This window comes from Notothenia rossii, assembly GCF_949606895.1.
Source record: "Notothenia rossii genome assembly, chromosome: 1".
Lineage (NCBI taxonomy): Eukaryota > Metazoa > Chordata > Actinopteri > Perciformes > Nototheniidae > Notothenia > Notothenia rossii.
Genome location: NC_136912.1, coordinates 3,226,003 through 3,239,847, shown reverse-complemented (window position 1 = coordinate 3,239,847; position 13,845 = coordinate 3,226,003). Strand labels below are relative to the sequence as shown.

Sequence of the window (13,845 nt, the reverse complement as noted above, 5' to 3'; positions counted from 1 at the left end):
TGTTTTAACCCTAAATAGGTAGGAAATCACAAAAAAAAGAAATTGGAAGACACTTTGTTCCTCGGGTCCCGGGAGGATATGAACATTTTGGACCGAAAATCGCACAAAAAGCGTAAAAACAGTTAACAATATAACTATCAATATGTAACAAAATAATTATCTCAGATATTTATCTACTAGCTGTTGCACAACGGACATTTGGAACAGTGAATTAAGAAGGAACTGAGACCGGAAAGGAAACTTTGGTTCCAATTTGAGAAATAATATGCAAAGAGAAACTCCAGGAGACAGAGGTTGAAAAGCTATTTCACTTTTATATGACACTAGAATGACATTTAAGAAAACAGAAAATAAAACCCACATGCATTTTGGAGAATGGAAATCAAGTTGGGAACATGAAGGGGGAAGAAGAGAAAACACACACACTCCAACACTCTTTGAATACATGAACACGTCCTCATCCTTTCAGTGGCCTTTGAATCTCGCTGGTATTTTATTCTAATACATGAAGTCATAAATATAATCTCCTCTCACCATATTAGCTATACGAGTCTCTAACTGTACATCTACTTTAGCATATTGCATATCTCGAATAGAGGGGGGAATCAATATTCATTTTATACTCCGGCCTCCCTGTGGACGGGAGATAATGTCATTGAATGAGAATTAGGAAAACAATGAAGACGAAGTAGAGGAAGAGATGAAGACGGGTCTCATCTCAAACCGCTACAGAAGCATCCTGCAGTGTATTGACATCTTTGTGTATTTGTTACTGTACGCATGTGCTTTAATATGTGGTGTGTGTGAGTGCATATAGGTCCAACCTGAGGTCTACCTGCTCTGGGTTTTCATGACACAGCTATGATGGGTCGTCAAACCAGTGCTCAAAGTCACGTTACACCAGATCCTTGCCATAGTACAGGTACTAACTTGCTACACTCAAGCAGACCTGAGTCAATAATCATTTGGGTTTGATGCAGCAACCATCTCGTCTTCTGAGTTCCTGGAAATCTGACAGTACACTGAACCCACAAAACTCACACCCAGTACTTCACTGAACACACACATGCCAAGCAGCTTCCTTGAGTATCATTTCAGCAGCTCAGGTGCATTCTGGGCTATTGAGCAACGACAGAGGGTCAGAAAGGCAGTTTGATGTCATTCAGTTCGCTCTCAATCCAACAGACCGGTGCATTTAATATTAACGCTCTCTGTTTTTATTTGAAATAAGTATCAGTGGCTTTTGATGCAAACCCAATAAACGGAGCTGCACTGAGGTGAGCATTAAAGACAACTGAACTGAAGAGGTCGTGTCAACAAGCCGATGCTTCTGGAACCAGAGGTCTTTCAGAAACACAATGCTTAACATCAGCCATTGTTTTCACCCGACGCTGGATTTGACTTTATTGAAACCAGTTCTTCATCGAGCATTTCTTCTTTGGGTCTAGTGGAGTTTGACTAAAAGGCCAAGTGTATTTGGGATGGCATAAAGTTCGAAGAAGTATTCTTTCAAACAAACAAATGAGGACGAGGCCACCTGTTTTTGTTGTACCAATGTCTGGTTTGGTTTTGATCAAACTAAAAAGGAACAATTTAGCAGGTATATGTGCAAAGGGGATCTACAGCCTTGCTAGCAGCTCAGTGAGGCTGTGGTTGAGCATAGTGGTGCTTTGAATGTTGCTGGATGGACAAATGTAGGGGTCTCCAAAGCTGTTGCACTTCAGATTAAGGGTACTATGAACTTCTTTGAAATGTTTTATGACAATACGTGGTGTAGATGTCCAGATAGTTCAATATACATGTACTCGTTGACCTGTTGGTGGCGTTAATTTAAATTAATGCGACATTCAAGTTCATTAGGGTTTATTTACTGGACCCCAAATATATATATCTCCAATAGCAGTTTAAACATTTCATTCTAGACCAAAGTGGTGAAGCAATTGACGGACCGAAAATGCCCTCCATACATTAGCCATTGAGCTATCATGGATAAACGAAATGTACATAACTGTACACATGACTAATGAGTATTCTCAAAGCCAATATCTTTGAACCACTTAGCAAACGAAACAAATCCATCTTCTCTTAATTTCCTTTGAAGTATTAAGTTTCCCTACATCTTAGATACGCCCTGTAGTCAGTCATCATCTGAAGCAGAGACGAGGACAACTAGATGACATCAAACTCTTTCTTAGTGTAAAGTCTCTCTATGTTTTATTCATATGTTGAATGTTTTACCCCCTGCCTAGTGAAGTATATTTGATCTGTGGGAATCCCTACTTCACATTTAACCTGTAAGGAGATGGTTAATATGCGCGGGAAGTCTTTTTAAGCTTATTTCAAACTGTTTAAATGTGTTAAATACATATTTTAGGAAATTCTGGATGTTTGCGAGAAATCCAACCAAGTTATTTCCAGGGACAGATCTCTCTTACATGTGTATATATATTACTTTCATGAGAGAAGTCTGGGGTTCAAACCCTTTTAACCAGCGTTTTTTGCCCAGGTCTGCACTCAATACATTTTAGCCCTTTCATGGGTATGTAGAAAGCACAAAGAGTCCACTCTGGAAGTGGCCAACGCTTCCACCGACCCACATGTATTCTCAGCAGCAGTCACATATCCAGGCTTCTATTAAAAGACGCCCTTTGTCGATCATCAGACTTTAGCTCACAAACAGACACAGACATGTCGACATTCGCACAACTTCAATACGTTGAAGTTGAAAAAAAGGACACAGTAAAATAAACACGCTTTCGTTTCTCAGTTACCCGCAACAAACCTGCTTAAGAGGAACAAAGGTAGGTCGATGCTACTTGTTAGCGATGGATATTACAAAATAAAACTGTACAAAGTTCAGTTCTTCCTCAAAAGAAGCTTCAGAGTTTGCCATCCGCCCAATCTTGACAACACTGAGGTTGACGGCACGTTGGGTCTAGCTTTGAATGTCTTTGAAATGTTTGTTTCGAAGCGGTACAATTATAAATATCATCACTTTCGTAATGTTCATCAATCACTTTAATTGTCATGCCTGTCTGTAGCTTTTTCAAATATCCTGTATTTCAGATTGTGAAACCCAGATCTGCCAAAGGCTGAATCCTGGTTCTGTTTTCTTTAGTCCTTCCATACAGCAACAATCTCCTGTAGAAAAGAGAGGATTTAAAAACGGTGTTCTTTTGAGAAATGACTAACCCCAAGCAGCCGGGTCCAGAGAGGAATGAGAGACGACTCAAAGACACGACAGGGTTTCAGAATCGGGATCACAGGACATGTATTCAAAGTTTCTTCCCGTTCTGTTCACGGTCCAGAAATGTAAATGGTCAGAGATCCACTCCAGGGAGGCAACAAATGTTTCACCTATTTTTCCTGGAGCTTGTGTCTGTGGCTTTCCCGCTGAAGTCTGTGATGTCCTCCTCCTCCCCTGCCGCCCTCCCCTCCGTCCAGGGGTTGGACAAGTAACCGTGTGCGTGTATGAGGTGGCGGCCATCTTTACTCCTGGCGGATACATTGGTTTGGTCCAGTGAGCCCGTGCTGTTACACTTCTTCACCAGCGGGGGTGCCAGAGAGCCCGGGCTGAGCAGCGACGTCAGGGAGAGACTGTTCAGCGTTTCTGACAAATGTTCGCTGTTCAGGGTCTGCCGACAAACTTCCCCCCCCGTTCCCACTTCCTCGTCTGAAGGGTCCATTGAGTCCTGACGTGGGCATCCAGGGCTGGTGCTGCCCCCCCCACAGCTGCTCTGGCTCCTCTGGTGCCCCCTGGTGGCCTGGAGGGTAAACGTAGTGCTGCGTCTCTTCAGCAGAGGGGGGTCTCCTGAGGCTGGTTCCTCCTGGGGATGGATGGGGAGAGGCATGGGGAGGGGAGGGGACACGCTGAAGCTGAGCCCTTCCTCCAGAGTGGTCTGCAGGCTGCCCTCTGAACTGCCCGTGGCCAGAGAGGAGTCACTGTGGGACGGGTGCTGCTCACAGAGGGAGGGGGTGGTGGGAGGAAGGGAAATGAAGAAATTAGTATTTCATAGAAAAAATAGATTTTAGATTAGATTCCTTTTTTGTCACTACACAGAGTACAGAGAAATTCAAAGTATTCTCAAAGGTGCAATCACACATAACAGACTGTATAAGTATCATTTGACAATACACGATAAAAACATTTAATATATACTTATATATATATATTGATATTGAAGTGACTGTTATTTTGTATATATTGATTGTTGTGCTTTTATTTAGGTCTTAATGTGTGCATATGTATAAATGTGTATTTGGATTGTGTGTATATATAGGTATATACATCTATTTATAAATATTTTTATATATCTATATTTTTTTATTCGGGATTGTGGGAAACGGTATTTCGATCTCTCTGCTTGTACACACAAAAACTGACAATAAAGTTGACTTTAACTTCTAAAGCATTATTGCTGGTTTGCAAAACATTTTATTTATTCAAAGATATTAGGTTTAAAATAGTGTTACACTTTCTTGTAAATGATTGAACCAGGATTCAAATTTGCTCCAGCCTGTGGACAGTGATGGTGTTGGCTCGAATGTTTTCAACATGGCGGACGGGTCACAAACCGTCTCATTTCACAGAGGACATTTAAGGAGAAATTAAGGCAATTTAAAAGCATTAATGTTGCTTCATATATTATCAGCGCTGCCAAGTGCATAGCCTGCCAACGGCATGTCCGTGCTGACAGCAGTGTCAACCACACGCACATCTTTGCTATTGGTTGAATCTGCTACTTTGAGGGTCAACGTTCACCAAAGTGGAACTCGTTCTGATGCAAAGACACAAGTTCGCTTCAGCAACGGAAGAGAATCTTCTTATTTGCCACTTTGCTCAACCACAATCTGTTTGTCAAGGTATAACTTATTACACAAGAAGGGCCAAGCATACAAGTCTCACTTTTGAAGAATTGTTTGAACAAGCATTAAAGCCCCCGTCACACTGTCCCGGAATGTACACCCGATGGACACACGAATATGGAATTGTGAATTTCGCACGAAGATGGCCCCGAACCACACGAAGTCAACATTTACATTACATTGAAGAAATACAACTGCAACGAAAGTAACACAAACAATGATGTTAAAGTACTATGATACTGTACTGATATTTTCAGACTTTGTTCTTTACTTTCTCCGTCTTTATATGTAGAAGATATTAAGTGTTCTCCGTCATGTTGTTTCCATAGCAACAACAACTTCCTCGCCTTCAAAATAATATATTATATCCTTTTTAGTTTCAAAGAACACAAATTGGGTTATTTACATAATATGTTTACATGATTTTGTTGTGCAATAAAACAACCAGATGGACACACGATAAAGGAAATGTTCAAATTCGGCTCTGATCGTAGCAACATCGGGACATTCGTGAGGGCATCTTAAGCCATCGTATGACCGCCGTCGCAAAATCTTTGACATGCCAAAGATGTTGCCACGGCTCCCGAAGTTGCTGCCGGAGCCTGAGAAACTCCACCGGCGGTCATACGATGGTTTAAGATGCCCTCAGGAATGCCTTACGAAGGGCAAACTGGACACACGAAGTCAACACGAAAATGAACCTTCACAAGGTGCTTCGGCAATGCTTTGTGATGCCAAAGATTTTGCCACCGCTCCCCAAGTTGCTGCCGGAGCCTGAGAAACTCCACCGGCGGTCATACGATGGCTTAAGATGCCCTCACGAATGGCCCGATGTTGTTACGATCAGAGCCGAATTTGAACATTTCCTTAATCGTGTGTCCATCGGGTGTCAATTTCGGGACAGTGTGACGCGGGCTTAAGGACTAATGAATCCAGTTTTTCTTGAATTCTGCTATAACCTAAACTTCAAATCAAGTACGTTCCTGAATCTGATTTTGAGTCGTTATTCTTCAACTCTTTAAAAAAGTAATTCAACAGTTTGGATCAGAGTTTAAATTGGACTTCAGAATGTTGCATTAAAAGGGCAGATTGTAATAACCCATAAAGAGAAGTTTAAAACATACGTTGTTAGATTGAAGGTAGGTTTGAGGCATTGGTCAAAACTATTTCCCAAACTGGGATCAATAAAGTATTTCTTATCTTAACTAAAATGTCCATGTATGGTCTAAAGTGTAATGTTCGTCCTGATTGGTGCACCCCTTCTTATCAATGTGTCACATAGCATTTCTTTTATTGCAAATGAAACATCGACATTATTCATACATGCCGGCACTGTTACTGCCATGCTCTCAAAGGAAAATGAGAGTTTATGAAAAAGGAGAAATGGAGGGATTGTCAGAAAAGAGGAAAAAGATGGAGGCCAGGGAGAAGACAGAGGCGTTCAGAGACACCAGAAGAAGACGTAAAGAGATTAAGGAAACACAATAAGAAGAGAATGTGAAGATCCAGAGCGTGCACGGTATCAGACTCAGGGCTAATTAGCTGAGCGCCGCAGAGCTTTGGATCATAGAGGCACTCAGGCACGAGCTAAACAAACCAAAACAGGTGGAGGGGAGAGAAAAGAGAAGCCCGTCTCCATGGTTACACGGCGGCAAGAACTAAAATAAGTGCCTTTTCATCCTCGCTTGTTTTCATGCAGAAACCAACGCAGGGGGAGGTGTTGGATTCAATACGAAATGAGATCATACCTTTATTTATAACTACGGGAAATACATGATGGGGAGTTTCACACAAAAGAACATCAATAGAGGCGGGGAGGCGGGGGCTCCACAGGTCGGAAACTGGAGGTTGCAGATACATTTCTACAGGTGTCAGGTTACTCAAACACTACTGTTCAGTTTGACTTTCAGCTTTAAGGTCACTATTTCTTTTGTGTTCCAGCACTGCAGCTATGGAGTCTGTATTCAAACAGGTCGTTGGTTTAATGCTCTTTGAACTATCAGTTACATTCATTACATTACACTGGCTTTGGATATAGTCGAGCATAACATTTTGATATGTGTCTGTGTTTTTATATGTCTTTTTATCTTGTTTTTAATTATTGTTTTATTATGTTATGTTATAAAGAAATAAAGATTGAGATTGAGATGCATATTATTCCCCTAAAACATAGGCTATTGTATCTAATCTGTTTGTTGGCGTTTGTACATACAATAAGGCCATATAGTCACATTTAAATAGCTTGTCTGAAATGTAACATCAGAACTTATTTCCCTGGTCGATTGGAATAAGCAGCGTTTTGGCGGCAGGGAAACATTGTGGGAGAGAACAAATGTTTGAACATTAAACGGCAATTTTCACCAGTCTGTTATTACCAGTTTAATGACTGTGTGTCCTCTCTGGATACTTCTGTTCCACTAACAAACTCCTGAACAATGAAAACTGAAGTCATCATAACAGAAATATAACAACTGAGCCCGGGGGGGTGTACTACGAAGCCGGTTCTCTTTTTAGCAGGCTAGATCTCCATGGTAACTTAAGCTGTGTGGCTAACCTGGGGGGTATACTACGAATCTAGTTCAACCTAACCTGGATATGTTTTGAGTTAGCCGGTTGGCCTAATCCAAAACATACGCGCTCTCGCTAAACGGTCCTACAACGCTGGTTATCAAGTGGATCACTCAAGCCAGCCGTGTCCTATCTAGTTAGGTGCGCGTTCACATGAAAGGGGTGGTATCTGGAGCATTCGACCAATCACAAACATGGAGAAGCGTACTGACAGCGCAGCGTCATACTTCCTGAATGAAAAGTCAACTATAATATTCGTACTTGCCAACCTTGAGACCTCAGAAATCGGGAGTATTTCAAAACCGGAGGGGCGTGGGGGGGGGGGGAGCTGTAGATTAACATTAACATGCATGTAGTTGTAAGTGCAATGCCTTGCGGCCTGTAGCACCATGGAGCATATGTGTGGGCTGGACCTGTATTTTACAGGAAAGGAGTGAGCAGAGAGTAGAGTAGTTGTCGATTCTTGTTCTGTTTTCTGTGAATATCTTCCTCATCCTCTAAGACTTTCAGTTGCGCGCGCTACTAAAGAGACATGTTACCATGGAAACCAAATAATGGTGTAGCTGTATTAAAGTCCGAGGGGAAACAGTCCTGAGTAAATCTGATTTTGTCAGAAATCGGGAGAAATATGACCCCTGGAGGAAACCGGGAGAGGGCAATGAAATCGGGAGGGTTGACAAGTGTGATAATATTAGACATATGAAGACGTTAAACTTTAAACATCCATGACTTAAACACTTTATCCAGGATCAAAGCGACATAGCTGCACCTGCAAGGTGAATACAGCTGGTAACAGAACAAGTGTTTGAATGCGTACATTAACAGGTTTATGATATCACTGCCCCGTCTAAGACACCATCTGACTTTCATTACATTTGACTCGAGTGTTTCGTCAACTTAATGTGTTGCTTAAAATAATAGGTTGTAGATGTTCCTGTATAATGCATACTCTCTTTCTTTCTAGACGTGTTAGTAAAATATATGTTTAATAATGACTGTTGAGTGTCTAGGCCCCTATTCTAAAGCTTCAGATCAGGTTTCACACATTCTGTCTCACAATTCTAGTATTATTTGTTTTATGCATCATTTGGCAAATCCGATCTGCCTGCCTGAAGTATTTTTTGATCCATGACAACGCTGGTTCACCCTGGTTCACTCTGGTTCACTCTGGTTCACTCTGGTTCACTCTGGTTCACTCTGGTTCACTCTGGTTCACTCTGGTTCACCCTGGTTCACCCTGGTTCACTCTGGTTCACCCTGGTTCACCCTGGTTCACTCTGGTTCACTCTGGTTCACTCTGGTTCACTGATCTAAATACACTCAGGAGTACGGACCCATCCATCCATCCATCCGTTCATCTGTTAATAATACCTGAGAGCTCAGAGGCCTGCTGTTTGCTCCAGGTGAGCGCAGCGAGGTCCAGGAGGCCGGGGAGGGCAGCCTGGACGGGCCTCTGTCTCCAGGACCAGCACTGATCCTGGGACTGCCCGGATGAGCTACAGCAGCCGGATGGAAGAAGTCTGCTGGGAGGTGGAAGACCGGAGAAGAACCGCCTTCACCTCGACTTCCCCCATCTCCATCTGAAGACAGAAAGGATAGAACTTAAAGGACACCTATTATACAAAATCCTCTTCTTCATGTCTTTTCTACATCAACATGTGTCCCCTCTCCTTCATGTCTCTTCTACATCAACATGTGTCCCCTCTTCTTCATGTCTCTTCTACATCAACATGTGTCCCCTCTTCTTCATGTCTCTTCTACATCAACATGTGTCCCCTCTTCTTCATGTCTCTTCTACATCAACATGTGTCCCCTCTTCTTCATGTCTCTTCTACATCAACATGTGTCCCCTCTTCTTCATGTCTCTTCTACATCAACATGTGTCCCCTCTTCTTCATGTCTCTTCTACATCAACATGTGTCCCCTCTTCTTCATGTCTCTTCTACATCAACATGTGTCCCCTCTTCTCCATGTCTCTTCTACATCAACATGTGTCCCCTCTTCTTCATGTCTCTTCTACATCAACTTGTGTCCCCTCTTCTTCATGTCTCTTCTACATCAACATGTGTCCCCTCTTCTTCATGTCTCTTCTACATCAACATGTGTCCCTTCTTTTTCATGTCTCTTCTACATCAACATGTGTCCCCTCTTCTTCATGTCTCTTCTACATCAACATGTGTCCCCTCTTCTTCATGTCTCTTCTACATCAACATGTGTCCCCTCTTCTTCATGTCTCTTCTACATCAACATGTGTCCCCTCTTCTTCATGTCTCTTCTACATCAACATGTGTCCCCTCTTCTACATGTCTCTTCTACATCAACATGTGTCCCCTCTCCTTCATGTCTCTTCTACATCAACATGTGTCCCCTCCTCTTCATGTCTCTTCTACATCAACATGTGTCCCCTCTTCTCCATGTCTCTTCTACATCAACATGTGTCCCCTCTTCTCCATGTCTCTTCTACATCAACACATGTCCCCTCTTCTTCATGTCTCTTCTACATCAACATGTGTCCCCTCTCCTTCATGTCTCTTCTACATCAACATGTGTCCCCTCTTCTCCATGTCTCTTCTACATCAACATGTGTCCCCTCTTCTCCATGTCTCTTCTACATCAACATGTGTCCCCTCTTCTTCATGTCTCTTCTACATCAACATGTGTCCCTTCTTCTTCATGTCTCTTCTACATCAACATGTGTCCCCTCTTCTTCATGTCTCTTCTACATCAACATGTGTCCCCTCTTCTTCATGTCTCTTCTACATCAACATGTGTCCCCTCTTCTTCATGTCTCTTCTACATCAACATGTGTCCCCTCTTCTTCATGTCTCTTCTACATCAACATGTGTCCCCTCTTCTCCATGTCTCTTCTACATCAACATGTGTCCCCTCTTCTTCATGTCTCTTCTACATCAACATGTGTCCCTTCTTCTTCATGTCTCTTCTACATCAACATGTGTCCCCTCTTCTTCATGTCTCTTCTACATCAACATGTGTCCCCTCCTCTTCATGTCTCTTCTACATCAACATGTGTCCCCTCTTCTCCATGTCTCTTCTACATCAACATGTGTCCCCTCTTCTCCATGTCTCTTCTACATCAACACATGTCCCCTCTTCTTCATGTCTCTTCTACATCAACATGTGTCCCCTCTCCTTCATGTCTCTTCTACATCAACATGTGTCCCCTCTTCTCCATGTCTCTTCTACATCAACATGTGTCCCCTCTTCTCCATGTCTCTTCTACATCAACATGTGTCCCCTCTTCTTCATGTCTCTTCTACATCAACATGTGTCCCCTCTTCTCCATGTCTCTTCTACATCAACATGTGTCCCCTCTTCTTCATGTCTCTTCTACATCGTCCCCTCTCCTTCATGTCTCTTCTACATCAACATGTGTCCCCTCTTCTCCATGTCTCTTCTACATCAACATGTGTCCCCTCTTCTTCATGTCTCTTCTACATCAACATGTGTCCCCTCTTCTCCATGTCTCTTCTACATCAACATGTGTCCCCTCTTCTTCATGTCTCTTCTACATCAACATGTGTCCCCTCTTCTCCATGTCTCTTCTTCATTAACATGTGTCCCCTCTTCTCCATGTCTCTTCTACATCAACATGTGTCCCCTCTTCTTCATGTCTCTTCTACATCAACATGTGTCCCCTCTTCCTCATGTCTCTTCTACATCAACATGTGTCCCCTCTTCTTCATGTCTCCTCTACATCAACATGTGTCCCCTCTTCTTCATGTCTCTTCTACATCAACATGTGTCCCCTCTTCTTCATGTCTCTTCTACATCAACATGTGTCCCCTCTTCTTCATGTCTCTTCTACATCAACATGTGTCCCCTCTTCTACATGTCTCTTCTACATCAACATGTGTCCCCTCTTCTCCATGTCTCTTCTACATCAACATGTGTCCCCTCTTCTTCATGTCTCTTCTACATCAACATGTGTCCTCTCTACTTCATGTCTCTTCAACATCAACATGTGTCCCCTCTACTTCATGTCTCTTCTACATCAACATGTGTCCTCTCTACTTCATGTCTCTTCAACATCAACATGTGTCCCCTCTTCTTCATGTCTCTTCTACATCAACATGTGTCCCCTCTGTGGAAAGAGACTCTGAAAGTTTCAGGAACAAAGATTCTCTCTCTTTTTGATCCATTTCTATAAAAACCTGTCTGAAAATGAGCTGATCAGATTTTGGACACTTTATGATGTCATAACGATGTTTTGGCTTGTGTAACCATTAGCCAATCAGCAACCAAGGTAACCCCCCCCCCCCACACACACACACACCTTATCACATATGCTGTATAGAGGTCTATGAAAAAAAGAGGGCAAATTCTACCCCCAAAACTTACAAACTTACAAATGCTGTCTCACTTGATTATAGACTCTTACGGCACTACTTCTATTCGATTGTATTTTATTTACTAAAAGCCTTGAACCTTGAATCTTGAAACAGCAGAAGTAACAGTGTAAAGTAATGTATTGTTGTGTAAACCAGTCCCCCGTGTCTTCAGTGACAGTCTGAAGTGTCTCAGTGAATTGGCTCTGCTTGTATCTCACCATCTGTTCCTGTGATGGCGGTCATGTTACGGAGGCGGTGAGCCACCATTAAACCATAACATATCATTGATCAACATCTAAAAATCTGCCTTTGGGCTGGCATCATCTATCACCGCTTTAATTGCAGAGGAAGTCAATCAACAGTGTGAGATATGAGACACGAGTCTCTTGTGTGTCTGAGTTTGAGACGCTCAGGGAAAGCCTTGTGTTATTTAAACGATACGATCAATGTCACCTCAAAGTCAGGATTTAATGAAATCCTGGTGGTTAGATTCCAGGCAGGGTCACAGAGAACTCTGATAAGGAAAATAAGGAGCGCTGATGAAAGGTAACCCTGAGAGGGATTATTTTAATACGACGGGATGATGTGGAATATTCAAACCATTTAGCTGCTGTCAGAGAAAAAAACGATTTGGAAAAAGTTTGTTTTTACTGAAAGGAAAACTACTCAGACTCTCATATACATTTGTATTGTTGAAATCATATAATAAGTAAGGGCTAATGTGCAGCGAGGCGGTCATTATGGGGAAACGTTTTATTGATTTAAAATGACATTCATCCGCTAAGAAAAATAGTCCGTAGTTACCGTTTGAACTACGTAGCAACGGCAGGAACTGCTTCGATAGCGTTTTGAGGAGCAGATTACAGATTTGAAAACATCGTTGCTTGCTTTAAAAGTAGCACAATTCATGATTTCTAACCTTGGGAAGTATCTAGATATCCCTGCCCTGATGCCAAAGGAACTGCACACTGAATATGTGTCGCCGTTTGATGTCTGGACCGTTGCGTAAAAAGAATATATTATATTATATATATTTCAAAGCTTCTTTACTTTTACTTGGGTAAAGAAATTTAGTCAGTACTTCACCAGAGTATTTTTAAACACAAGTATCTGTACTTCTACTTGAGTAAAGGATGAGTGTACTTCTACTTGAGTAAAGGAAGTGTGTACTTCTACTTGAGTAAAGGATGAGTGTACTTCTACTTGAGTAAAGGAAGTGTGTACTTCTACTTGAGTAAAGGATGAGTGTACTTCTACTTGAGTAAAGGAAGTGTGTACTTCTACTTGAGTAAAGGATGTGTGTACTTCTACTTGAGTAAAGGATGAGTGTACTTCCACTTGAGTAAAGGATGTGTGTACTTCCACTTGAGTAAAGGATGAGTGTACTGTTGCCCTCTCTGGTGTTACCTGTGCACGGTGTGGGGCTCTGCTGCTCCAGCGAGGGACTGTTCACCTGAGGATGGACGCCCACCTCGTACAGCTCCTGGACCCCCTCCTCGCTTCCTGAGCTGGAGGGAAGAAGCCCCCTGTAGCACCCCCGGGTGGGCAACTCCTCCGAACTGTGGGAGTCACAGCTGCCTCTCTGAGAGCGTGAAAAGAAGAAGAGAAAATGAAGATACGAAGCGATTAAAACGGAGACAAAGACAGAAGCTTGATATCCAGGTGCACCGATGTTCACCGGAGCGAGTAGAGATACTAACTGAAGCCCTTTATCCGCCTTGTCATCATGGAAATCTGCACAATATGTTTCCAATTTCAAAAAGCTCTCTTTTCATGTCTCTTCCTTTATCCATCTATACAAGGCTGATTACATGTGCTTGTGGTGAAGGAGCGACGGCAGGCTTCAAAGCCTCAGACTGCTGCCCGTTGTTGTCCGCCGTAAACTGGATCAAATGATTCGGCCTTCAATAACGCAGCGATGAAAAAGACCAGGTGGAGCCGCCGAGAGATAAGTGATAACTGGAAGATGGAGGTATAAAAGACATGCCCACACACACTCCCACACACTCTGATCCAAGCATGCTCACACCAAGAGCTCGGAGGGAGGCAGGTGTTTTAATTA

General features: G+C 42.6%; 1 protein-coding gene across 1 annotated transcript in view; it reads right to left on the bottom strand.

Moving 5' to 3' along the window:
• Positions 1-294: 294 nt before the first annotated feature.
• LOC307045185 (voltage-dependent T-type calcium channel subunit alpha-1I-like) overlaps positions 295-13,845 on the bottom strand; it is a 211,457-nt gene continuing 197,906 nt past the window's right edge. Inside the window, exons 33-35 of the mRNA XM_079690718.1 lie at positions 13,191-13,365; positions 8,806-9,014; positions 295-3,956 (exon numbers count right to left, since the gene is read on the bottom strand). Coding sequence (XP_079546844.1) covers positions 3,354-3,956; positions 8,806-9,014; positions 13,191-13,365 — 987 coding nt within the window. The 3' untranslated portion in view covers positions 295-3,353. The remainder of the gene's footprint in view (positions 3,957-8,805; positions 9,015-13,190; positions 13,366-13,845) is intronic.